The 27798-nt window shown below is 36.1% G+C and overlaps 2 protein-coding genes across 4 annotated transcripts; one reads left to right on the forward strand and one right to left on the reverse strand.

Annotated features, from left to right (window-relative positions):
- Positions 1 to 34: 34 nt before the first annotated feature.
- On the reverse strand, positions 35 to 17225 carry LOC139120532 (histone RNA hairpin-binding protein-like). 3 transcript variants are annotated; one of them, XM_070685005.1, is made up of 7 exons: positions 16996 to 17225; positions 14959 to 15075; positions 7051 to 7173; positions 6344 to 6499; positions 5123 to 5254; positions 4245 to 4409; positions 35 to 3288 (listed from the first exon to the last, which is right to left on the reverse strand). In XM_070685005.1, exons 1-7 carry the CDS (start codon positions 17088 to 17090, stop codon positions 2883 to 2885), a joined length of 1194 nt encoding a protein of 397 aa, XP_070541106.1. In that variant the 5' UTR covers positions 17091 to 17225; the 3' UTR covers positions 35 to 2882. The 3 variants fall into 3 exon arrangements, with proteins under 3 accessions (XP_070541106.1, XP_070541105.1, XP_070541104.1); XM_070685004.1 differs by lacking the exons at positions 14959 to 15075; positions 16996 to 17225 and adding an exon at positions 13435 to 13460; XM_070685003.1 differs by lacking the exons at positions 14959 to 15075; positions 16996 to 17225 and adding an exon at positions 12063 to 12100.
- A 488-nt stretch (positions 17226 to 17713) lies between these two features.
- On the forward strand, positions 17714 to 27275 carry LOC139120531 (M-phase inducer phosphatase-like). The gene is made up of 12 exons (XM_070685002.1): positions 17714 to 18482; positions 19259 to 19347; positions 20492 to 20537; positions 20775 to 20954; positions 21661 to 21865; positions 22317 to 22463; positions 22904 to 23014; positions 23259 to 23675; positions 24094 to 24204; positions 25073 to 25228; positions 25706 to 25963; positions 26221 to 27275. Exons 1-12 carry the CDS (start codon positions 18337 to 18339, stop codon positions 26359 to 26361), a joined length of 2007 nt encoding a protein of 668 aa, XP_070541103.1. The 5' UTR covers positions 17714 to 18336; the 3' UTR covers positions 26362 to 27275.
- The last annotated feature ends 523 nt before the right edge of the window (positions 27276 to 27798 follow it).

Consider the following 27798-nt stretch of genomic DNA (forward strand, 5'->3'; position numbering starts at 1 on the left):
AACACCGAACATTGTAAATGAAGAAAAACTAACATAATTTTTAAATAACAAAATTTTTATTCCTTTCAATGTTTACACTGTACAGTGAGCTTTGTTCAGAAATTTTTACAAACCGTCAACGCATGAACGACTTATTGAACTGGTTAAAAGTGGTGAAAACCAAGCAAAATCTAATCAAAGTAAAGTACAATACTTGACGCTTTCAACAAAGTCGTACTGATTTGTGTTATATGCCTGAATCCACACTTCCAATTTTTGGAAAGTACAGGGAGTGGCAATGAACTAGAACATTTGTTTTTGGTGATTTCACACCAGAAGAATGTTAGTCTCAATACTTTAAGTGACAGTCTATTAGCCCCAAGGTGCTTCCTTAACCCTTTCACCACCATGGTTTGTCCCAAATCCATTGTTTTCTATGGTAAAGTTGGACCTGCAACAGGGAACTGAGGGTGAAAGGGCTAAGATAAAAATCAAAAAGATACCCCGCAGAACTGTGTCAAATTGAACAGCAGTTGATCATCAGTTTTACAATGCAACCTTTGTGACATATTGAAGTGCTGATTTGTGACAGACTGACCTGCCCTACCCATGTTGTACCAGATGTGCATTGCCTGATGTGAAAGTCAACATGTGTATCGTGAAATGTACACCACTTGAATACACTGGAGCTGATGTAATATGAAATGCCAAATTTCATGTGATACTCGTTGACCCAGAAATTAGAGCCCTATGTTCCATCACACTGATACATTTTCAGCACAACGTTATGTCTATTGGATGAAGCATAAATTTATACCCTGCCTTGACATGCGCAGTGTACGCGTGTACATGGAGATGCAAAACCCAAATTATTTTGTAAACAATATGGAATAAGATGGCGAATTCATATGATGTACATACACATTTTCATTTGTACACAATACATGCGTATCGAAATGTCACAAAATTAAGTAAAAGGTTCATTTGTTAAAAACAATGCACATTTCAAGCATTTTTGTTGAGGTCACTGGGCCAGTTCAGTCATTTGGCTAATATATGAGAGACGGTGAAAAATAAATAATTACCCATAATTTATGAGCTATTGACCTGTGTACTGAAGCCCTGCCCTTAAAAAAAGCACTTCATGCAATTAAATAGTGCTGGCATATAGAATACTGGGAGATTTGTCAATGTAATACTAGGAGGTATGAAGTATGTGAAACCAAAAGACATGGCATGTGCATTGGAAACTATATCTGGTACTTCTAGCACCGCTGAAACTGGAATAAAAAAACACTGAATCTGAATCTTGCAAGTAATTGAGGTAGACATCAATATTACATTGCCTTTTTATCAGTTTTCCATGTATTTCAAATATTAAAACTGAAAAAACATAATCTCACAGTCATTGTTCTCATAAAAAAATTAACAAATAATCTTTGGTATGATTATTCTGTTTGATTCTAAAATATTAATATTAATCATTAACTCTAGTTTTATAACATTTGTTTCATAAAAATTTTAAAACCTTTTGTAAAAAAAAATTAAAACTGAAAACTATGTTACAGAATAAATAGTCCTCTGAAATGCTACAGGTTCAAGGACTTCATACTGGCAGTTCATATCAGTTCACAATCAAATGAAATCTCTAAAGGCTTCAGTGAAAATTTTCTATTTTCTTGCATAGGTGAAAAATAAACGCAAGTTTATTTTCTTGTCTATTGTCCACATCATCAATATTCAGGTAGGTCTAATGACCACTGCTTGCTAGCCCTTGGTATTATGCAACTTGATAATGTAGACCAATGGAACAAAATATTTACTATTGTGGTTCAAGACTTTTAGATTTATAAAGGATTTTCTCCCACCTCTCTTTTTCAATGACCTGCATGGACATTTAAAAGTGTTTTGATTGGTTGTGGTCATGACAACAGACTATGAACCAACCAATCAGCCATCTTTTCCATATTAGGTTATACACAGTAATTTCTGCACTGATGATGATCAAATCAAAGAATGTGTTACATAAATGTTACCAGCCTTCATGTTTCACATATTGGTTATGGTTTTTAATGCATAAAGTTTGAAAGCAACACAAGAATTGTGAATGTTAAAATAAAATAATAATTATTTACAAAAGTGATATTATGATCTATGTGAACTGCTCGAGTGATGGAAGCTGAAGGAGCTTTTGAATATCTTTACTATGAACGCAATTGACTGTCAATAACTTCACAGCTGAAAACTGAACTTTTTTTGAAAATTTATTTCAGGACAAGCTCTGCAAATATCGGAACATCAAGATTTAAGATAATTTATGTCAAGTTAAAAACAGCAAAAACTTTATATTTCAAGTCCCAATGAAAATCAATCTATGAACATAATAATTAAACTGTCAACTTGAATTCACAGGAAAGTATTTGGAGTTCAATTTGAATTGCTGCCATGAGACAACTTTCTACCAAATATTCTTGCTCGCAAAGCAATGAGACTTCAAACTTTACGACGCATATCACTGAACTTATAAAAGTACATTCACACTGACGATGTGATGAATGTGGTGATATGTCAACAGCACAGAATGGATTGTCTTGACAAGTGCTATGCAATTATCTGCACTTTGATTTTATGCATTCATTGCACTAAAGTTATTAACATCAGAATAATTTCAGGTATCATTATCACCTAACCTGCATCCTTGGCTGACTAGGTAGTGTTGTTCTATTTCTATTTGAGGTACAAAAGTGTTGTATTGTCAATTTCATCCCCTCCACCCATGAAGTGGACATGTTAACAGTTCAACACTTCTTTGCTTCAGAAAATCGCTAAAACTATATAAGTACTTTTGAAGATGCATACATCTTTCAGTTTACCAGAATTTTATCACAAATTTTGACATGAACTCATAGATTGAAGTTGTCAGCATCTTCATCTTTTCTCAAACATTCATCCAGGTCAAACTCATCCATGAAGTTTTTGGCATGATTATCAGATATAATTTGCGCAGACTTCGTTGGCAGCGGGAAATTGTCCATTCCGTGTTTGTAATCGTACACAATGGAATTATTTGTTACTTGGCATGCTGCCATTAGAGTGTTCATTACGTTATTGGGATCGGACCATGGAAGATTCTGGTTTGGATCGCTGGTCTGGTATGGGGTCACCTCTGTAGGATGTGCATCTTCCTGTGAGTTTGGTGGTGTGGGGTAATCAGCTGTGTCAATGTCGTTGCCGTCGACGTCCATTCTGGTTTCCATCTCAACAGATTCTGTACTTTCAGAGGATGTGTCACTAAACAGTAGATCAATTCTGTCAAACAAGGAAAAAAAAACATTGAAACATACAGCAGTTTAGTGAAATGAAGGAACATTTAAAATTCTGACGTGATCAAACAGTAAAGCACAAATTGCATGGCTTTTTGTCGGCTTTGTCTTCAAAGATACGATTAACAATGGTGTTGTAAGCCCTAGAATTTTTGAGGTGAGCAAATCATTATCATATCTGCAAACTAGCAAGCAAGCAGCCAAACAAAATAACTAGCTCAGCCTAAGTTTCCCAGAGCCAACTAATCAACATGCAAGTCACCAGCTGAACAATTAACAATTCCACTGGACTGGTAGAAGCTCAGAACTACTATACTAGCCCATCAGCTTTTGTTGGTTGATTTGATCACCATTGCGAAATGTTATAAAAGGTGGGTTGATGAATATCTTGTGCCTATAAGCACAACACACTAATAAAACTTGTTTTCAAATTTACCACAAATTTTTTGTTGAATGGAAAACTCACTTATTCAGACAATTTTGCAACAAATTCTCAAAGTCAGATATTAACACAAGATATAAATCTGAAAAATACACATGAACAGAACCTACATGAGTATTATCAAAACTTCGATATAAACATATTTCTAGACAAGGATGTTTTTCCTTAACCCTTTTCCTGCCAGACAGTATCACTTCCCCATCAGCCAAGTCAGTAAAAAGTGGTATTGAGCCAAAATATGACGTATTTTCACCCACTTGGCTTTCTCTGTTATGACATCTTTAGTCCAAAAAAATCAAGTTTACAGTATTTATGTTTTCAACAGCTTTCAAATGTACAGTATTGTGTTAAAATGCACCATATGGAATATGTTGTGTTTCATTTATTTTAACCATCTTGACCTGGTGGTGAAATATGGACTTGGCAGGAAAAGGGTTAACCTCTATCAGAAATTTTTGATAATCAGTTAAATTTTCTACAAAGTCATTTTCAATACCAACCTTCCACCTCCAGCTGCATGAGTAGAAGTTGTACCGGAAGCATCTGGATTTTCAGTGAACAGGTGAAGTTGTTTCTTCCAGTTTTTAACCTGTGCATCAAATGATCGTCGGCTGCACACTTGATATTTGCTCGGTGTTTTTGGATGATGCTTTGACCTCTTCGATCTAGAAACGAAAAATGAAGTTGTAAGATTTGCGATGCTGCAGTTTGTGTCTGGTAGTGCACCCTCTCAGCCAGTTTGAAACACCTATTGTTTTTAACATTTTAAACTTTACCAAGGTATATACATTGTAAAGGGCCTACCCAAGGAAATTTGTAAAAATTCCTAAATTGACACAGAGTTAAAAAATCTCCTAAGTCCAAAGGTATGCTAATGTTTGGAAAAGATCATGAAATATGATTGGTTGATGTAATCACGCAAGACAGAGTGATTGCTTGGTAGAATTATTTATGCATCAATATATTTGTACAACTGTAACTTGAAACACGGTCCCTCCAATAGTTTGTGGAGGGACTTTGCTTGAAATAAAGATGAGTAGGAGAGCCACTCCATTCACAACCATTTAGTTGTGTATCTTAAAATCCTGAATTACAAAAACTGTTATCGTCAAAATAATTGCTATGATACATCAGCAGAATCTTCAAATAGATATGACATGGTCACAAAAATGCTTTTTAAGTAAAGAAAAATCAAATCCACTGCGAGTCAGGTCACAAACTGTTGTTCCATTTTACCACATGTTCCCCCTCCGTAGATCAGCTTGATCATCATGAAAATTGGATAAATCAGCTTAGAAATATGCCACAGTAAGCTGACTTTACTGATTGACAATGAATTAAGTCTTAGTCAGAATCAAAATTATCAAACCGCAGTTACCTTGGCAGTTGTTTCACATAGGTCCAATAGGCAGCTGTGTTCTTGCCGTAGTCTATTTGTTTTTGTCTACGTGCTAACACTTCTTCATCGGTTTCTGTTGGTCTCTTGGGCTTCGTTCCCTGCCGATTTTCTCTGTCACCAATAAAACAAAAAACAAAACAATCAAAACCAGGTTTTTTGATATTCAGCCAGCTGACCGATAAAGCAATTCTTTCCATTTCTATACTCAATTTTCACCCTTTGGCTTTCTTCTATCTGCTGGATATTTCCATTGTTCCATTCTAAAGATTACAAACTGTAAAATAACCAAAAAATTTGAAACAACTTTCAAACTCCATAATTTGCAAGTTTACTGCTCTTAAGGAGATAATTGCACTGTCATTAAAGTAATCAAAAGAAACAATAGTTCTCATCAACGACATGTTACTCTGTTACACAGAAAGGAATTTACTGCCATCTCGAACACTGCAAAGATGATAAAATCATCTTCAGTACTTGGGCATTTTTAGCAAAGTTAAAATAAAAGGTTCTTTTCACGAGAGAGGGTTGCAGTTTCTAAAATGTATTGTTTTGTTTTATTAGCACAAACATAACAGTTGAACTTGGAATTCAAAAAGGATAGAAAACTAGAATTACAATATTCTGCTGTACATGTATACATTATAGGCAGAATTTGCACCAAACTGGACTAGAAACATAATATGACATCATGTTATGATTTCTCCTCCCTTCCAATGTTACCTGTCACAGACAAACGGTCATAGAAACTTTTATTTTTTTCCCAAAGATCAATACCAACTTCTAAAGCCAGCGCCACTGAGCATTGTTTATCTTTGGAAATTTGGCGCTATACAAATTTGCTAGATAGATAGATAGATAGTTACAGAGTGTTCTGTGTTTCCTCTGCCACTCTCAAATTCGTAAAATTACTAATTTTTTAGATGATTTACTAATTTTTCATTGTTGATTCGTAAATATACGAATGCAAGGAAGCAGCTAGTTGATTGAGAGCTGAAGGCCCCCAAACCTCAAAATAGTTCTGTCTAAGCACATGTTGTACTTAATTTGAATTTGATTGAATGATGTTCCATATTGGAACAGTTAAGTTTACTTATGAATTTCAAAATTTATGAAAAGTTTCAATACCCAATTCGTAAATTTACTAAAAAATTTTAGAAGCCAGAGGAAACACAGGTGTTCTTTCATGCTGTTGTCACTTACCTTTCAGTTTTGTCTGCTAAGACTAGTTTTCTCTTGGCTATTTGATTCTGCGCTTCATATTCCTCCACCATAGTTCCCCAGTCAGTGCTCGGCTTAGAACCACTGCTTTTGTTTTCACTGGTCCTGCTCAAGGCTCTTGGACCTTCTGGTGTGTATCTGTTTGGCAGTGTAGAGAAAACAAGAAATCAATTTAGCAGCTGATTTCAGGAAAGGAAACTTTTAGAGAAGAAAACTGTCTGATCTTATCTGTACACAATTCGCTTAGTATCTTAGTCAATGACTCAAACTGCTGCATATTTGGACATTTCATGTAAAGAATGACCAATTTTTTGGTGGCTAAGAGTGAAAGATTCAGTAGTTTTAATTCATGCCCGTACTTTTGTTACCAAGCCTGCTCTTGGTTATGAAGCAGATGGCAGAAATAGTAAAGGTTCCAAAACATTGGTCATGGTTTAACCAACCCTAGCACACTGCACTGTGTGTATGTGAAATTCATTATGGTGGTTAACAAACAGAATTGTGTGAATGTACGATGTTAGAATCTGTATTTCTAACATCCTACATGTGCATTGTGTTTGTAAATGCAAAAAATTTTATAACTTGTCTATCTGTTTTCATTGTATTGGAGAAAGATTTAGATTTGTTTTATGAAATTGCAAACATGATTTTTCAAAGTTTGATGAAATACTGGTAAGTTTGAGGCTTACTTGAAGGAAGCTTCACTAAGTGATGGAAATTCTTCAGTGTTGGCGAAGAAATTCAATTCTGATTTGGTCCCCTCCACAGTCTTCCATGCAGACCGTCTTTCAGAAGAGAAGCGGTGTGAATGCCTGTGAAACGAAACATAGTTGTAAGTATTTTATTGTTGATATGTAGTGCAGTCTTTTTGCAGAACGTCCTCAACTTTTCATGTCAGTTTGGATTAAAAAAAATAACCCAAAGTTAGAACTGAATTTGGCTTCAGGCCAGTATGCTATATTTAAATGTAATGATTTGAAGAAACTCTGTCCATCACCAAACTACAAAGCATCTCATTGTAACAATATAAACTTTTCCATTCACCCCCAGGGCCCTACAATGTATGAAAAGAGAAAAAGGTGAAATTATGAACATTATCGAAATTTTGAAATCACTTCTGCGCATTGAAAACAGTACCTTCACAGATTGGTGCACCATATAGAGACACAATCTCAAAGGAATATTTCCCCTGCATCAGAAAATTTACAATGGAACTTGAAGTCATGATAGTGCATTGACACTTCTTCAAAAATCTCACTATCAAAGCCATGAAGGTGTATCATGGCAAGCAATTGCTCTCATGGGCAAACGACCAGAACAAAACCTTCCACCTTAGCACTTTGTGATTGTCCTATAAAAAGCAAAGAATGTCCCTGTACCATAATGATACACCTCCTGGGGGTACAATGTTATCATGCACATGGTAACATCAGCCTTACTGCTAATAAAACCTATGAAGTTACATGCCGATAAAAGGCTATGAGCCTCTCTATGGTAATAAATGACTAAATGATCTGTCAAGCCCGACCACGATGATCAAACAAACTGACAAAAGAATTGACAAAATAACCCAAGAGGGGAAGTCTTGATGAGATTTGACTGTTTCGAGCTATTAAATGCCTTTACTGAAAAAGGAAATCAATAATACGAACAATTCAATGGCCGTGACCATGATTCCACACTGTAAAAGATCACAGATTCTTATGAGGTCTCCTCAGGTGGCAACTCTCAGGTAGAGAAAGTATACCAAACACAGTACTATTTGTTTTTCTTTTTTTTTATTCAAAAAACATCATCAGCAGCATTCTATGACATTGATATATCACTTGCATGCTGTTGTTAATTTTGACTTTCAATGTTACAGAGTTGGTCAAGCTACAAGCTTCGGTCAAACCGGTGTTTTTAGGTCACACAAGGAACCAAGAAAATGTGACCACTATGTGGTAGTGGTCTTTCCATGGAGGGTATGGGTGCACTTCATGGTGTACCTTGTAGTGAATCTAGGAAAAGTAATAGCAATCATAAAATTCAATATCATACATCTCTTGGAGATCATAAGACATGCATTTAATTTCTGAAAGAAATGAATTGTACAGTAGCTATAAAAAATGGTCAAAATAGCCTTACTTCCTGCAGTCAGTTCAAGAATTTGTTGACAGAGGCCATTCAGAGTAAGATATGCGTTACTGGACCTACTGAGGAGCCTGGAGTTGGAACCATTATTGAACAACAGAGAGTGAAAGGTGACAGAACTTGAAATAGTTTTAACACAATTTTGTTGAGAGAAACAGCTGCATTTTTTGTTCCTTCCAAACTAACATTTATTTGTTGGCAATTGCAGCTGAATTCAAATTACAAACCTGCCACTACATGCCATGTAAATCCCTGTGTCTCTACCTTCTTAAATTTCATTTTGTACAAAACTATAAATCCTAGATCAATGGGAAACTGGAACACATACTGCACTTCTCCGGGTCTTTATGAAGTTTTTTGGCCTTTTTTGTGTGCATGAAGAAATGGATGATTAAACCATACATTATGACTTTCTAAAGCCAGGAAATGAACAAATGATCAATGAATTCACTGACTGAACAACCAACAGGTAATGAAGTTGGCAGATCATTAACCCTAATGATATACAGGACACAGTGTGCATTGTCAGAGGACATTAGAAAGAAACAGAGAAAACTTTATTCCTGAATAAACACAAAGGGAGGAGAAAAGCTGATTGGTGTTACAGGAAGGGAAGGAATCAGCCGCTATGAATGATAATTCACGTCAGTTGTGAGCTAATTGGAAGGTGCCTGGACAAGTGCAAGTATCAAATTGAATTACAAAGCTCTGTAACCTATATCAAGTCGCAGAGATCTGTCAGATATAAGATTTTACACTCACATACAATACCAGCGGATTAGTAATCCTTATGAAAAATCCTGATTGTACACAACCTCAGATCAGTGGATTTGCTCAACTTTGATGATCAATAATGTGACATTTGGGCAAATTCTCCAGTTGTTGAAACAATGGTCAGAATAAAAAGACCATCTTTTGCATGAATTTTGTACTTTCTAAATCTGCTGTCAGACAAACTGATCACGTTTATATTAACCCATGATAGTTTGACTGTGAAGATGTAGGAAAATTCTCGATTAAAAATTACCTCAGTCTTTTTTGATGAAACAAGAAACCAAAATAATTCCTTTTTTGCCATGTTAGGTTTATAATTTACAATTGGAATGTGGAGGCATGGAGATTCTGATTCATGGTCACTATGTGATGGCCCAAGAAATCCTGGTACTGATTCATGGTCACTATGTGATGGCCCAAGAAATCCTGGTACTGATTCATGGTCACTATGTGATGGCCCAAGAAATCCTGGTACTGATTCATGGTCACTATGTGATGGCCCAAGAAATCCTGGTACTGATTCATGGTCACTATGTGATGGCCCAAGAAATCCTGGTACTGATTCATGGTCACTATGTGATGGCCCAAGAAATCCTGGTAATGATGATCTAATGTGGTTGGGACCTTTCCTTATATTAAGCAGTACAAGTTTGATCTTGGTGCACTTATCACAATCTCTGACTTAGGCAAAACATTGATTCAAATTCCAAAAGTTTAGTTTTACAAGAAAAAACACTTTTGGACAGTTAACCAGCATGTTAAAGCATGCAACAAAAATAATTGGGATTGCAAATTCAATCAAATGGTTTGATCAAAGGGGTCATTGGCCTTTGACCCCCTTGACTATCAATACGGCTTACTAGGAGGGCTAGATGAAGTGTTTATCAGTGAATAAAATCCAGAAACTTCAATGTGGAGATTGGAACAAGTGATCTATGAATAGCTGGTGTATTTGAAAACCAGGCTTTTACCACTAATTGCAGAGTACAAAATGTATTGTAAAAACTTGATGTATGAGCAACTTTTAGAGTACGAGTAGATAAACTTTTATCTTGCCATTTTCTCGCATTTGTTATATAAACAACAGGTTGCTGAAATCAAGACATTCACCGAGAAACCTACTACCTGTTAAGAAATAGAAATCAAACTAAATTTAGACAAGTCAATTGTCCACTAGTGGACAAAATTTGGACAAGTCAAACATTTACTATTGGCCTACCTGTCTATAGCCTATGTGTAGTCGAGAGTTGGTTGACAAAAGAGTTGTACATAGCAATGCTGTATAGATTACTTGAATGTACATGTCTGTACAAAGTCACACAACTAAGTCAAAACTACAGTTTGCAGAGAACAGGTTGTATTGGATATTGTGGAGGATACGCTAGACTTCTCACACGGAACAGAAAATGACAGAATTATTCATGATGAACCACTGGACTGGAACTCAAGGTGTCAAAGTTGGATAGATGCCCAGACATCACTTAAAAAGTAGACAATAAAATCATTGATTCAACATTTTTCGGGTCAAAAAATACTCCTAGACACTGACACACAAGTGTAAACATGCCGGGTGTAACAACAGGTGGTTTTTGCCTCAAAGCAGTCAAAGGTTAACAAAGCATGGCTGACTTCCCCATTTTGACTGACCACAGCCACTCATCGGAAAAATCATGGCTTGTATAACAGGTGTTTGTGTAAAAACATACATACACTTCCCTATTTTTGACCAAACTGTCCAGCAACTGATACAATCAAGACGATTAAATGGTCATACCAAAGAGCTTTACAGCACCAAGCTGTCATGCAAATCATGTGAAGTTATGAATTTCATCACTTTTTCAAGTTTTAAATTGAGGATTAAATTTATAAGTGTTACCACTCACTTGTTGGCAAACTAATTCTCAGTCGACATTAGAAAAAAATGAATAAAATGTACGCTTTAAGTTAAGAAGTTGAAAATGGACACAATATGCACATTGTGTATTTGCAAGGTCCGTAAATATACTTCAAAAGAACAAGCACTTGAAAAACATAACTTAAAAGTTTACACTGTCAAGGTATTACTGCAATATTTAAATTGCATTATATGTAAGCTTTTGTCTTAACACAATAATTCTACACAATGAGTTGAATAAAGTTTCAGTTGAATTTCTTCTTATCTGGTGTAACATGCTTTTTGTTCAAGGCAATAAACTGGTACCTGTCGCCGCGGCTCCCAAGATCTTTTTCCGCCACTTGACTCCTGATGCAATTTAACTTAATAATTGACAAAGATTGCCAATCATGTGTTACAATATTTTGCAACCTCTGCCAAAACACTGTAAAAGTACAGCAAAACCACTTCAACATGCTCTGAGAGGCATAAACATGTTCGTTTTTCTAAGCAGTAAATATATTGTTTTGTTTTGTTCGGAGTCCACAAGTTGCATAGGTCATTAATTCCATTAAGGTAGTATGTGTCTCCAAATTGAATGACTTAAACTTTTGTTAAAAGTTTCTATATAGAAACTCTAACCATTTACTTTCAAAATCAAGAATAAAAAACAGAAGTCACAGTGCAAAATTTAGGGTACTAGAGAAACAAATCGGCCAATATTCACAGACTTGAAATTCAAAATGGCCGCCAACCCTGTGTCAACTATTGGGAAAAATAACGTTTTGTTATTTTCACAACAATAAGCCGCTGGAAATGTAAGGTTCACCATGAGCTTCAAATTTAGCCCCTACAAATGATAGTCAAACAAGGAACATTAAAAGTTTTAGTCCAAATATCTGTCCCTGAGACACATCCTACCTTAAAACATTCAATGCTTTCATTACAGTATGTGTACCTCTATGGTAGCAGCCTTGCAAGAAGGGGTATTTGGCTTTGTAAGAGTATGTATGGCCTGGAATCTGAATGATTATTCAAATTCCTCTAACAATGCCAGTATGTATAACACCTACCACAGGAATTGTAAGAGGGACTCAATGAGATATCTGAGTGGCAATTCTTCTAGAAAACTGCTGGAAATAGATCATACCAGTTGTCCATTCTACTGTTAAAGTTCTTTCTATGACCTGACCAATAAATAGCAAAGGAAATACAATTGGATGGAAATACTGTATGCAAACCTTAATTTTAGAATGTCAACATACACCTACTAAATTTGAACCAAGAACTTGACACTTCCTGTACAAAATTTTCATTAGAGAGCTAGTTTTGAGTTGAAACAATCACTCTTGTTGACAGAACTGTGGCAACGGTGAAAGTCAGAACAAGGAGCTCCCTGGTGTGAATTCTACTGGTGACAAGTATGTTCCATTCTGAGAACCTGGATGCATCAAAACCAAACTCCACCCCTCATCAACACCCCCTGTAATAGCTCACAGGAAGTACATTATCTAACTTCACACATGAAGCAGTCTTTGCTAAAAGATAACCTGTCAACAGCCAATTTTTAGCTTTTTATCCTACCTTACTACAATTAGTTTAAATTCAATATTCATGGCGTACAGGATGTAAAAGATTTTAATCAAATGAACAATCTTACACAGCAAGGAATAAACAGCATGTGGATAGATGCTATGAATACTGATTGGTGTTACATGTAAAATGTTGATTTTCTGATAACCAGACCTAATTTACCTCCTAGAACCATAGTTGTTGATGGTTCAGTGAATCTTGTGATTATGAACACTCTGATAACGGGTACTTCACGCCAGATGTACAAATTTCTGCAGTGGGAAAATTTTCAAAGCTGCTATCATATTCTCTTTTGACTTTCAAGACTGTATGCTGGAATACGGAGATAATATAAACCCAGGACTTGAAATATCCAGGTGTATGCCACACTACACAGCTGTGTTACCTCTCAGTGTAGGTAGAACACCAGACCAGCACATGCACCGTCATGTCTCGGTCACTCCACAGTGACAGTGGCACCGTGCATGTTGAAAAACTAGCACATTCTGGTTTTCTGACTGACCATCCTACATTTGACCATGTTATATATCAAAATTTTAAGTTTTAATTTTTCGCTTAAAATCAAAATAAACAAACTGGCGTCATTCAGAAAGAAATCGTGAAATACTAAAGATGGATACGTATGGTGGCACATGTTGTGCGAGATTAATTAGGAAGCATAATACTCTGCAGTCATACCCTTAATTACATGTAATCTTACCCTGTAGCCATACAGTCTATACAAAATTCCCAGAAAGAGGGCCCTGCATGGGATGACCAGGAGAACAACTTGCAATAGCTTATTAATGAACTCTAACCTGGTCAGCATCAAGGCATCACTTTTTACAAAGGGAATTTCCATTTTGTCTATCAAGGTGTCAAGTGGGGCTCGAGACACTCGGGTGCACACTGCACGTTTATGTTACCTTTCTGTAGTAAATTTCAAGGCAAATGCACACACTATGCAAGCTGAAAATAAAACGCATACAAGTTCAATCTTTAACCAAGATATGTGTGAAATGGAAAGCTTAAAACATGGATTAGTTCTTGAAAAATAAGTTTTTAACCCTTTCACCCCCAGTTCCCTGTATACAGGTCCAACTTTACCATAGAAAACAATGGATTTGGGACAAACCATGGTGGTGAAAGGGTTAAAGTGCATGTACTATTTTGTTTTATTGATTTCTGCTACCTCTTGACAAAACCCCTTCACATGCAATAGATCTGAGTTCAAATGTGTATTGAATCTACAAGAATTTTGTTAAAATGAGCCCAATCTCTCAAATCTTAATGAACCTTTTAGTGGCTTTTTCAATTTGCAAAGAAATGTTGGACACGGTTACCTTCAAAACTTAAATCACACCTAGCAACAGTCTACACATTTACAAAACCAACAAGCTCTCCAGGAACTAAAAGCTTTGTCCAAATAAACTGCAGACACTTTGCAGACTAGTGCCATTTTGTCACATTCAGCTAATTTTCAGTGAAGTGCATGAAAAGTATTTCCCCTGTCAGTAAATAAGTTTTCCATAGAATCTTAACAACTATAATTTGCAAATCAATGATGACTGCATCACCTATAGGAACGGCTAAGTGAATGTGTCAGAAGTCTGGGGGGATTAGAGACTTTAAAGGGACTTTCCATGTTGTCTATTGAGGTGTCAAGTAGGGCTTGGGAAAAAATCCTGGTGATTCCAGCTTTTTTCTGGTATGGTATTGTGTTGTACACTCACCCCGGGGAAACACTCAATTGCTGGTAATTAACATGACGGATTGTTTTTCAGTCATAATGCTACGGTTCTTTCATGAGGCAGCTTTGGAACAACGGTAGAAAATTAGGGTGATGTTATGTATCCATATGTTGGTCCCAGATAAATATTCAAAGAATAAAATGACAACAAAATACAGTGAAAAATTGAAAAAAGTAAGCCCTGAAAGACGACTCCTGCACACTGAACATTTGTGATTGAGAACCAATAGAATGGCAAATGATTAGTATTAGCATGGAGGTAGTTTCTACCTCCATGGTATGAGGAATAGAAGTATCTGATTGAGTACGACACTAGAGTAAACCCAAGTTTTTCTTTATCTGTGGTTTAACCATAGACTGTAGTGTTTCTCTACCGTCTATGGTTAAACATGCATTCCCCAGCTCATGCACTGGCAAAAGTTTGTGTACCATAGTACTGTATACAGGGGTAATATGAGATCTTTGATGTTTGTTGACGATGGGAAAGACCTTCACCTTTTGCTGGAGTCTGCTTTTAAGTCAATGCCACGGTCATATCTCCTTGGACTCCTCAGTGGGCTGAGTCCCCTTCCAGTCTTATCATCTGCGTGGTTTTGTTTATCATGTCTATCTCTGAAGAAAAAGAAAAAGAAAATAAATCAGTTATAAGTTATAAAACTGGCGTATTCTGGTCTATCAGTCCGGTGAGAATGAGCATCTCCAACAGAACTTCAAAAATACATCAAACTCTCTGATAAAATTACTTGCATTTGAAAACTAGAAACGGATACCATTCAAAGTTACATCCTGAAGGTCAGACAATGCAATTTTTTAAAAAAAACTTGTGATACTTAATTAAATTCTCGCTTCTGAAAACAAGTTGGAGAGCTGCAGAGCCTTGCAAGATTTAAATCTACAGAGTGGAAGCGAAGCAGACTACATCTCAATAAATTGCCTTTTAATCAGCATTTTTCTGCTTTAGGTTGACCTGGTATTAAAGATATGTCTGTTGCCTTTAAGTGCAAATAGAATATTGAACATAATGAAGCTGCATCGCTGAATTCAAATAATTTATAGAAAAGATGATTGTTAATCATTTTAATCATGTACGAGGTAAGAATTTTATCACTGTTTACTTTTGGTATCTGATGGACATTGCAGAATTTCTTTTGTCTGTCAGTTTTCATTTTTTTTATCATCATGCAATATTTCCACTGGTAGTTCAGATTTGTATGAGAAAAACAGTTTTCACTTATTTCGGTTAAATTTGGCAGATCCATTTATAATAAGTGTGCTATGCTATGGGAATATGAGCTTATGCCAAGCAAGTGTCAGCATGGAGTGAGCTTAGCTCCATGATGTCAGCTAATTTTCAAGTCCCCCATTGACATCAACAAAATCTTTCAGTGGGTTTCTAGACGTTTCGGCACCAAGTCGTTTCGGCCCAAGACGTTTCGGCCTCTCGATTTCAGGCCCCAAGTCGTTTCGGCACCGCGACCCAAGACGTTTCGGAACTGCTCAGGGCTATCTGAGGGAACTATAGTGCTGGAGCGTAATGTTGCACATCCAAGCACTAAAAAGTAGTGTCAAATAACATTCATGTAGGCTACATCGTGCTTCACTTTGTGAGAACATAGTAAGAGACCCTAAAAAAAAAAAGTTAATATCATTTTCAAATCTGTGACACAAGTTTTAGCATGCAATAGCCGCCGACACGGCATATGTTTGAAAGCGGTGCCAAAACAGCACGGCAAATGTCACACAAATGCACAGAAAAGTACTGGTCAGAACGCAAAGGTCACGCTTACGAATATGACCGGTCAGTCAATTACTAAATAGTTTGAAAACAAATCGAAACAGGGATGCCGAAACGTCTTGGGTTGTGGTGCCGAAACGACTTTGGGCCGGAAATTGCGAGGCCGAAACGACTTGGGCCGAAACGACTTGGTGCCGAAACGACCAGTTACCTTTCAGTGCATTCTGTGAGCATCGACGAGACCTTTCTCAGCCAGGGACCTTTAAATTCTTAAATCTGCTAAAAATCACATTTTGTATCACTATGGTAACGTGGCTCTAAACGGCGATTTTTCTATGCTGAAGGGAATAATCACCATTCTTGATGGCTTTGTTTACCACTGTTCAATTTTCACTTCAACAATGAAAATTGGCTGTTTGAAAGGCTGTAACTATGGAAGATTGTTTGAATAAGAATAGACTTGACATTGGAGTGTATGTGGCGCGAAATAGAGGTAAATGATCATCTAAGTTAGTCAATAAAGATTTCCCGCGTTCTTCAGAGTGCCATGTTGAAAACACGCGCGAAAGCTTGCTTCAACCCGGAAGAATCGATCGTTGCTCTGTAGGTACATCTCGATTTTCAGAAAACAATTTTCGTGCTCGTCAAAACGTATGCTGTTTTGCAGTCCCTCGAACTACAGTAATTTTGGGTCTTTCGGCGTTGCAGCCTTAGATAGAATTATTTGATAATATTATGATTGGTGGACATCGAATAAAATTCACATTGTCAGTGACAATGCAAAGGTGCGTTATTACCTCTGATTCTGAGCCCTTCTCACACGATCACGGTGCTGGGATCGGTTCCTGTACACCTCACATTCGTCGTGGTCTCTCGATCTTGCAGGTGCCATGATTAAATGAAGAAGAATCAAGTCGAGAAGAAATGATAAGTTGTAGTAAGCTCGTGCCTGCGGGACGATGTCACAGATGCCTATCGAGTGTTCAGCTGATTTTGCTTGTTTTTGTGTAGGGTTTAGATTTGGCGCGGAATTTGCAGCGCAAGCGCACAAAAGTAATCCAGGGTACCTTGCGAATAGAACTTATAAATATTCATCAACTTACTTTTCTTCTGGAAATATTGCTTATTTCTCTATAAAATCTTATTTAATTTTTACGTACTGAAAATTTCTTCAGTTTTTTATAACAATGGCATAAATAATTTCAATAAGCACCATTCTAGAATGCAAAATATGAATTTTCAGAATATTCTCTCTTGTGGTCGATACTATTTTTAGTTAGTTACAGCAATCAACGAACTTAGTGAAACCCTGCTTTTCTGTCAATTATAAATTCAGTGGGTAAATCTACCTAGACTTTAAAATATAAAGTAAAAGTTTTACTACTCCTCTGTCAGGCAAAATATGAAACATGTGTCCATGTACACGTAGATCACAACCGTCGGCTACCCCCGGCGCATCTCAATGGATTGCTCTATCCGGTATCCAGCCGTCTTGCATTCGTCCCTGGTTTCTCATTGGCTGTCGCGATGTTGTTTTTCAAACGTCAACCAAAGGCGGTTCTCTTGAAATCTCCTGGCAGCTGATCGTCAGAGGCGGCACTCACAGATCTCCACGCTGTCTATATCGGACGTTTCCTTCCCAATCAAGAGTGTTGCAGCTTGATCAGTCGACAGTTTAACTTCTTATACATTTACGTAGCTGTCTTTAAATTTTCAGTGTCTGTCGTTTGGTACAGCTGTCACTATTCGCCGTAACCTAAGTCGACAAAGCAGATTCTGGCGGACCCACCTCTGCATACCACACCATACTACTACTGCAGAGGATTTAGACGATCGAATTACAAATATCGTTCGTTACCAAGATAGCCCGGTTAAAATTGCTCAGCTTCACTGTTTCTACGAAGATGATGTTTTACTAAAGCAAGTAAGATCAACGATTTGAATACTGTGCTGGTAGAACTTATGGTACCGCTTTGGAAAAGTGCAATTTCTATACGTAACCAAGGTTTCGATTTGGTGACTGTGAGAGGCGGGTCAGCTTGATCTTGGAACCAGTCCAGAGAGCCCATTAGGATCGCGTCGCGTCACCTCAAACACAATTTTCACTTCTACAGAAAAAGGGCGAGTCAAATTCGAAAATGACTGCAGAATCGACAAGAAGGAACAGTCTTGGCTTGCCCCTGTTGGGCGGACATGAAATGTTTTCACCTTCAGCATTTGTGGGCACAACAGTTTTATCACCAATGACAGATTTAGCAATGAATTTGAGTGGCTTGAGCACAAGGTATGAAGAAAGTTATCGCCATTTTTTTTTATTTTAACCTCGCTAGGTTTGCATCTCAGGAATTATTACAGTATATCTGATTCAATTATTGTTAAATCATCAATGCATCTTTAAAGAATCACAACCAACTCTGATGGCTATTACAGTATTACAATTGTAAGATTCCAACTTCGATCACATTCCCAAATATTTATAAAATTTTCACTATTCACATTAACTTATACATCTCAACTCACGAAAATTGTATATTTTCATAATCGATTATTTTATTTCTTTAATGTAAGTAATTATTAGTTGCTGGTAATTGCATTATTGTATTTGTGTAGCAGAACACATAAAGCTTTAAACTCTTGGTAAATATCATTAACACTTGATCCCAAATTATCAAAGGAGACCTTTACAATAAATCTATTGATTTAAATTTTTCAATGATTTTAAAGCCATATTTCAAATTAAGTGCCTTGACATAAGACAATTAAGTTAGATCATGGTACTAATCAAACTTATACGTCTTTAATGGTTTTGGCTTTTGGTCTGATACTCTGAGGGCATGGAAAAGAGATAAGAGCAAAGTCGTGATAGGTTGATTCAAGTACCACAGCCTTGCACGCCCTTAAATTTGTTTGTTTAATATGTGTGGCCAGCTGTCATGGGTATTTGGGGTTAAACCATATCTTATTTGGCCATTAAAAAAATTTAAAAAATATTAATTGATGTTATTTTCACATCAAAATGTAAATCACATCCAATATGTATGTTTTTCTTTCTCTCCATAGCTTCGGAGCAACACCAAAACGACGATTGTCCCTCAGCAATACAGGAACACCCACGCCAGATAGACCATCATCGTTGAGCTCCGATGCAGGCAAGTGTACAGAAACAAGTCTTGTAAAACAAAGCTATCAATCCACTAACAGGGTTATGATTTTGTTCGCAACATATCTGTTTGCAAAAACAAAACTGTATATTATTTATATAAGAAGAACACAAAGAAAGTAAAAGTTCACAAGAAAAATAGACATTCTGTTCCTTCTTTAATTACACCATCTGTTTCAAAAATGTACCATTTGATACAAATTGGTAAAGAATCAATGTCTTCTATCCAGACAGTAGAGTATTTAAATGCTAATTTTTTCTAATGTTGATTCTATAATTCAGAACTGTACAAAGGAGCCAGGATTAAAACAAAAGAATTTAATCAGTGGCGTGTGCCACCAGAATTACTAATGACAATGCTTTGTTTTAAGGAAAGCAAGCTTGTATTAGACAAAAAGAAAATATGAAGATCAGTGTAAAGTGTTTAGTGGATAAGTGTGCCAGATGTTTTCAGAACATCAATGCGAACAGCCGGGACAAAGCCTGGTCAAAGTTCAAGCACATTATGCCAAAACTCAGAGTCCCTATGGTACAGCCTTGAATGGTGGTAATTCAAATTTTACAAAAGCACAGCCCACAAAGCACTCCCAACCTGCTGGCTGCCAGTATACATTTTTAATGGGGTGTACCAGTTCCGGAAGTGTGGGTTTTTTCTCATGTAAATCATTTCCATAAAGGACCCGGCAAATTTAAAAGTGGCCCGTGCCCACTAGTGTATACCTTCCTTTTTTCAATTTATCTTTTCAATGTTACAAATGTTCAACCAGGCTGATCGCAAGCACAGCTTCTCATAAAATTTTAAGCCATCTTTTCATTAGATGGGATTAAGTGCAACTTAAGCCCTGTCAATGTTGTCAGTATGTCTGAGAACATTAATTTTTTATTAAATTTGATTTATAAAATTGTGTTTGCATTAAAATTGGACAAATCACCAATTCTTTGCATGTGAATTGCATTTCAAAAGTAAGGTTTTAGCTGAATAAATTTACAGAAATTTCAGAATGAGGCCTTTGAGGGCATGTGGCAAGATATTTTCGAAGCAATGAAGTTTTTTTACTTTAAAAAAAATCAATGTTGTCAAGTCTTTGTTGTTCTGGCAGCTGACTGGAGTGGTTTTCTTTGTTCCTCGATAGGTTGCTGTCTGGATTCTCCAAGCCCTCTTGAATCGCCGTCACCTCTGTAAGTCTAGCAATTCTTTCTATTGCTTCAGTTTTTTAAACAAAATTTATTTGTGCCTCTTCTTCATGAATGAATTAATCATTTCTATAACTAAAAATCTTACATATTTCCCAAAATGATAAAATTTGTTACTTTTCTTGACTCCATTGGTTGTCTTGAAATTCAGGGGAAAGGAATTTCACTCATAAAATATGATTAATGTACTGACAATTTTTTTTAATAATTACGCTTGACCAGGTTTGGACAACCGTTTACATTTACTGCAATCCACCAACCACAAAGAGACAATGTCTGTGAAAGTGAACACAATGAAAACAGTAATGGTAGTAGCAGCAGTGGCACATACTCAGACAGTGAAACCTCCAACGACGGCGAAAACTTTTCAAATATCAAAGACAGAAAGAAGCTAATAATCAGGTAAGATTACATTACTCAAACCAGTCAAATTTTGAAAATGTGATAATATTTCTTTTTTTTTTTTTTTTTGTGCATGGAAAAGAAAAGTCTTTTCTTTCTAGAAGGGAGAGACTGATAAAAGTGATGTAAAAAATGTAGAGTTTCAGAGTTCAAACTTTTTTTAGCACAAGACAAATCTTCCGTTTTCAGTTCACATGTTTGCATCAGTCGTAATGAGTGAACTGAAACATGATGCTTTGACTAACTTCAAGTTATGGCAGCCATCTTGTTCCTTGAGTGTACCCTGGTGACCTTCTTTGTGCTCATTCATCGATTCAATTTGCATATGTGAAGGCCAGAGCCCTGGCTAATCCAAGGCTGCTGCTTTGTGTCATTGTGATACAGATCGACTGGACTGATCGATAAAATTCTCCAACAGCAAATGTTACCAGGTTTTTTTTATGTTTACACAAAATCAATGTTCAGACTGTTTTTTTGAGTAGGGAAGTTTATGGAATAGTTTGCAAGTTTATTCAAAGATTTTGTGATCTTGCTATAAAGGGATTGGTGAACATTCCATCATTTGTGATATCTTGATACTGTGTTGTGGCACAGTACCTCTACTATACTGTTTTGTGAAGGGACTTTGGTTGGGGGAAAATTGAACTATACTTTAATGTCTTCAGCTATTTTTACAGCTTTTTCCAACTTCTCTCTTGGGTTTCAGGAGACCATCAACATTCAGGAGAAATAACTCAGTGCCTGCACGGTTACACAGACTGTCCAAAATACACTCACTTCCTAAAAGTGAGATCAACAGATTAGAAACAGATTACTCAGGGAAACAAAGTCCTGAAGCCCCGCACCCTGTAGTCAATGTGCAAGCAACTTTTTTCATTGGTGAAACTCAAGACAAAGAAAATATTACTCAGGTAAAGGAACAAAGAAATAAGTACCCTTAATTTTGTTCCTATCCCAGGCAATCCAAATGACAATATATCTTTGCTACCTCTATATGTATTTCCATCTCCCATAGATGTTCATTTCTGAACAAAGCTGTTCGGTTGAAATAAGTTCAAAACTCAAAGTTACTTTTGGTTAACATAGCATTGAAAATGTAATTAAATACAGTTTTCAGATTATCATATGGAAAGACAATGTACATATGTTATTTTTGCTTTAATGCCAACGTTGAAAAAAAAATACTGCAAGCAATGCCACTGAAGGCTAAATTAATTTAAATTCTTTAGTATAAAGAAAGATTGGCACCATACCTACAGAGATCATGGTTTATACTTTTTGTATTCTGTTGACAATTGATGATAATCAGATTGACATGTAGTGTCATGACTGACATTGAAATCTTTTTGTCTCCTTCTTCAGGAAAGCACAGCCCTACCAAAATCTAAAAATGACGATTTCAACTTTGTTGCGCCACTTCCACCAAGAAGGCCATTGGGAAATGGTAATTTTACCAGTTCAGGATACACGCCGCCAAAGAAGAGGCCAATTTCAGCCCCAGCATGTTTGGTAAGATATAATTTTGACATAGTATAAATTACACTCAAAACCTTGTTCTTGTAATATTGTAAAGAGAATAGTTTTTTCAGTACAAAGAACACAAAAATATTTCAATGCTGTAATCCACGGATTACACAGATACACTGAAAAAAGCAATATAAAAACCGACATATGAAACAGATTCAAATGTGAAAAATTGGCAATCTAGCGGTGGGCACTTAAAATAAGTTGTTGCTACAAAGTTTTAGATATGTTGTCTATCACATTGGTATTCCCTGTTTTCTGAGATCTAATGTTTTCATTTTTCTGTCAGATAGCAAGACAAATATCACAAAAATTTTCCAACACGCAGGCCTTTGTTTCCCATATTTAATATTACTTCAGACTTATTTTTGAACAGGAAAAATTGTTCAAAAATCGTTAAATTATATTTTTTTCCTTATTTTCAGCTCAATCAAGACAGTCCAGTATATTTGTCCAGGTCAAAGTTGACAAGTACTGAAGAAGAAGATGACGATGGTTTCTTAGAACTGATTGATGACGACAATGACATTCAGGAGGTCAGTTTGACCCACAAGCAGTTTTTTATCCACCTGTGTACATCACTAGTTGATCAGTCACTGTGTGTGTACGAGAAAAAGTTAAACAAGTATTTATGGTTCAAGGAATTGTGGAGTCATAGTTTCATATGAACTTTGTAGTTTTGTGAAAGCAAGAGTGATGAAGCCTGAAAAACATTCAGAATTATACTCTAAACATTCACACTCTTAAAAACACTATCTGTCTTTCTTTTTGAACACACAGAATAAAAGCAGAAACATTCCAGATATGTCTGGCTTGCTTAGTGGAACACTCTTACACAAAGGATTTTCCCCCATTGGACCATCGAATGCAGGACAAGACAGCACCGATGGGCCCTCAGAACTTCTTATGGTCCCATCAAATTTTGACTTCAGTTTCACAGACAAATATGCGGAATTCTCACAATCTCAAGTCAAACAAACATCAGAGCCCAAATATGATGATACGCCATCGGCAGGAACACGTACTAAGAGAGGACTCTTCAGATCTCCAAGCGTACCGGGAAATGACTCCAAAAATGTGGATAAAAGTTACTTTTTAAAGAGGCCAGACAGGCCCTGTGATTCAAGTAGTCCAATAAAGAGTAAAAGAAGGTGTTCTGTCGCAAGTCCTCTGTGTTTATCTTCACAAACATCAAAGGTAAACATTTCTCATTTGATTCTTACAACATTTGCAATCACCCAGTATCTGAAGGTACATTTTGAATCCAAATTTCTTATTTCACAGGTACAAAAATATACAGGTGAATTTCTTCAAAGCCTGACAATGTGTCCTTTGTGAGTAGAAGTTGTGATGTGTCCCATCATGGTCACCATTGGTGGGTTTAATACAATTTCTTACACAAACTCATGTTACCTGTGAAACAATGTCTATGCTTTGGTTTACCCTTCAGGAAATTTCGCCATGAAATTGAAAACTTTAACTTAATTTTTGATATGCATATTTTATTCGGATGTGTGCGCTGTAAATATGGATTGGTTCAAGTTGTCTGTGCCAGTCTATGCAAAGTTTTGTACCTTTTAGTGAGTTGACTCACTTCTGTTTATTTTGTTAACAGGTTGGCAGGCCAGGTTTGTTCCGATCCAAATCTGTCATTGCAACAGACCACATTGATAGGGCGTTAATGGTCGGTGGTGATCAAGAAAATTTGATTGGTGATTTTAGTGAGGTAAGAAGCTGAGAATTTTATTTCTTTTTTCCTCAGATCCTGTATTGTGAAAGAAATATTCAATAGGTCACTGTGTATGAAAATGCACATTTGTGTGGATTTTCAAAGGGTTTTATTTACATGTAAAACTTTTGAAAGACTTTCTTCATTCTTTCACACACAAATCAGATGACCTTGGAATTTGCAAGTACAGCCTAGAATCATGTTCTGACACATCAAATCAACAATGATATGATTATTTTATCAGATGATAAAACTGCTGTACATGGCTAATTAATATTTAACTTCAACAAATGGTAGAATTGTCTAACATAACACAGACATGAAACAGGTTATCATTTTGCTAGACCTATAAATTATATATCTTCTTGAAAGTCTGGCTGCAGAAAATCAATAGAATAGCAAACATTGCAAAGATATATATGTATCCTTTCCAAGGGGATTCACAATTCATTAGTGATAGAATTTATCAGAATAATGGGTTGATGACTCTGATTGACTATATGTATGTAACAGCTCAAAGATAGTATATAATTCTAACATAAACTTCACATGAACTTCACTTGGGTAGATCAATGACCCTTGAGTTTCCCTGTATGGTATACACGGTCTATGATAAGCTATGTTGTCCCACAACATGTAAATAAATTTCAAGAGTTTACCGGTAATTTTTTATCCTTTTTGTGTCAAAACTAGACGTGTATGTAAAAATAATCTTCATCACAACCAAACAAAGGTCACTGTGAACATAGTAACCCTTTTATCTCAAGATCGTACCATAAAGGAGCATGGCTCGCAATAAATTGAAAAATTTATATAAATAGAAATCATAAAATTTTACAAATAATTTATATTTCTTTTCTTCCAGTCCTTTGCTTTACCCTTAGTGAAGGGCAAACATCAGGATTTGAAGTCAATATCTCCAGCCACCATGAGAAGATTACTGAACAATGAATTTGACTCTGTAGAATACACAATAGTTGACTGTAGATATCCCTATGAACACAAGGGTGGTCATATTATGGTAAGTACAGCCATACTTTACCCACTTTGTACGCTATAACAATATGACCAGCCTACTAGTACACACCACCTGTTTGTTTTTCTGTCTCATAGTTTGATATGTAAATGATCATGTTTTTGCATGTATCAATAATTGTAGTTAATGTATTTCAAAGTTTGTATTAATCCTATGTAGTATGTATACTTTGTTTCCTAACATATTGTTGGGAATAGGAACAGAACGGCATGTTATACTTATGCTGAGTATATTTTAGTTGCAATTGTGTTCATGTGATTTGGAATTACAAAATGACAGATTTGTGAGAAATTTTATTCATTTTTCTGTGCTCACTTCATATCAAGTTCAATTGTCAATTATTTTAACAATAGCATTTTTAGTTTATAGATTTCTAAAATAATAACAGAAAGTATGATTACCTTGTCTGTAACAAACTTATCAAGTGTAATTTTTTATAACAAATAAATTTCTTATTTCTAGGGTGCCAAAAATATTTACACCAAGGGTGAAATCTTGGAAGAATTCCTGGGCAAGGAAAAGCTAAGAAGCCTGAGCAAATCAAAAAAGAAACACATTATTGTCTTCCATTGTGAATTCTCATCAGAAAGGGCACCAAATCTCAATAGGTTTCTCAGAAACAAAGACCGTGATCTGAACAAAGACAACTACCCTGCCTTGCATTATCCAGAGTTGTATCTGTTGGAGGGAGGTTACAAGGCGTTCTTTCAAAGCTGTAAGGTAAGGACTAGGAGACCAAGAATACCAGACCTCTTACTTTTCAACCATTATGGCTAGTTGTCAATCAGAAACAAGAAATTAGCAAAAGCAATGGCGCTATGGTTAGAGCTGTTAAAACTGAACTTTCTAAAACCTATGTGTCTCTGACAAATGAATCCATTGATAGTGCACTTGATAGGGTTAGATTTCCGATGCACGTTGCTGAATGCAGTCAACTCTTGAATTGACTTGGATTTATCTGTGTGTCAACTTTGCAGGACCTCTGTGAACCACAGACATACATGCAGATGTTGGACAAGGACCATGCCAACGCCTACAAACACTTCCGGATGAAGTCGAAGTCATGGGCCGGAGAGAGAAGTCGAATGGGATTTGCTGCGAGGTTCAAGAATCTATAGCGCTGATTTATTGTAGTGAAATTATCCACTGAAAATAAATAAACAAACAGTAATGCAATCAACTTCCAGTGTTAGTGCAATATTATTCAATCTCTGTGAAGATTGAAAAAAAGAACATAAGTGTACAGCTTTTAAAAAAAATAATAAAAAAATTGAAGAGATAAACCTGTAGGGTAGTCTTTTGGAACAGTTTGTTTTATCTGTGTCTAGTGAGTGAATGATCAAAAATATGTTTTGTGAAAAAAATAAGGTGCACTAAGTGAAGTTTTTTTGTCGTTGTCCCTCAAAATTTTTTTAGTGTTTTCATAAATTATCAGTATTCCTCCGTTTTCATTTAATCTGTAGTATGAAGACAATTCTCAGGTGATAGTCTATAATCAGATGATTTTAATCATCATGTATTTTTTATTTGATTCATATTTCTAAATGTGTAATTGCTTGATACTGAAATACAGAACAATTATATTGGTCTTCCAATATTTTGAGAGGAATTCTATGTTTTTTTAGAACAAGAACAATATTTTGATGTGTAGTTGTGACTGACATGATCATGGTGATAGTGTTCATGCTGATTTTTGTAGCGAGATGTGACATATTTGCAGATTTGCTTTGTCTTTTTGAAAGGATCGCATATTTTTTTCTGTACTGTCTGATTCCACTGTACAGTTCTGTTGACTTTCCAGTAGCATGGTAGTACACATTGGTAGCAGCCTCAAAGGAATGAATTCCAGTGTTTTTCCATGCAAGTTACAGAACTGCACAGAGATCAATCAGTCGGTTTATTAGCTGCAATAATTTTATTGATGTGTAAAGTTTGTTCATTATTATTAACCTGTAAAAATTATAATTTAAACAACTAAGAACCTATTTTGTTCCCTTTTTACACAAAGGATGTATTTGAGTGCTTTACTTTTATGTTATGTGCAATGATATCTAGGCAAACAGCAAGAGCTTATTTTGTATTCTTTTTTAAAAATTACTAGTCAGAAAGTTCATAGACCTTAAAACGGAAGGACAGGCAACTGCCAGAAAAGACAAAGAAACTTGCGTGTTTACCCGTACGATCTGGGTTATAATCCTCTGCGCAGTTATGTAAACGCAAAACACGTCACGTGATGACACAGTGACGTCTTGGCAGCACTGGAGCTACACAGAAGACGCTATACCTGTGCTGTCGAGTCAAGTCGCGTTCTGTTCCGGGGTCTAGTTCACGTTGTTTTCAAGCATTGTATTACCCTTTGATTTTTACAGACAATTTTGCTACCATTTTCGACAGATGAGTCACTATTAGGTATATTTATTGTTGTTGTTTTTTGTAATTCCCGTCAATTCATGATCGAGTCGGCAAAGTTAATTTTGCAATCTAATCATTGTACACCCCTGATAACTCTTCCGTTTATTTCTGATTCAATGTAATGCTGTAAACTTTCTTTTACT

This window comes from Ptychodera flava, chromosome 20, assembly GCF_041260155.1.
Source record: "Ptychodera flava strain L36383 chromosome 20, AS_Pfla_20210202, whole genome shotgun sequence".
Classification (NCBI taxonomy): Eukaryota; Metazoa; Hemichordata; class Enteropneusta; family Ptychoderidae; genus Ptychodera; species Ptychodera flava.

What these genes read in the sequence shown, in the direction of transcription:
- LOC139120532 (XM_070685005.1), bottom strand. Translation starts at nt 17,090, where the DNA reads ATGGCACCTGCAAGATCGAGAGACCACGACGAATGTGAGGTGTACAGG. An exon ending in TTAGCAGACAAAACTGAAAG is followed by an intron (nt 5,255 to 6,343) that starts GTAAGTGACAAC and finishes TATTGGTGACAG; the next exon opens with AGAAAATCGGCAGGGAACGA. An exon ending in CATGCAGCTGGAGGTGGAAG is followed by an intron (nt 3,289 to 4,244) that starts GTTGGTATTGAA and finishes CTTGTTTGACAG; the next exon opens with AATTGATCTACTGTTTAGTG.
- LOC139120531 (XM_070685002.1), top strand. Translation starts at nt 18,337, where the DNA reads ATGACTGCAGAATCGACAAGAAGGAACAGTCTTGGCTTGCCCCTGTTG. An exon ending in TTTCAGCCCCAGCATGTTTG is followed by an intron (nt 22,464 to 22,903) that starts GTAAGATATAAT and finishes CCTTATTTTCAG; the next exon opens with CTCAATCAAGACAGTCCAGT. An exon ending in ACAAGGGTGGTCATATTATG is followed by an intron (nt 25,229 to 25,705) that starts GTAAGTACAGCC and finishes TCTTATTTCTAG; the next exon opens with GGTGCCAAAAATATTTACAC.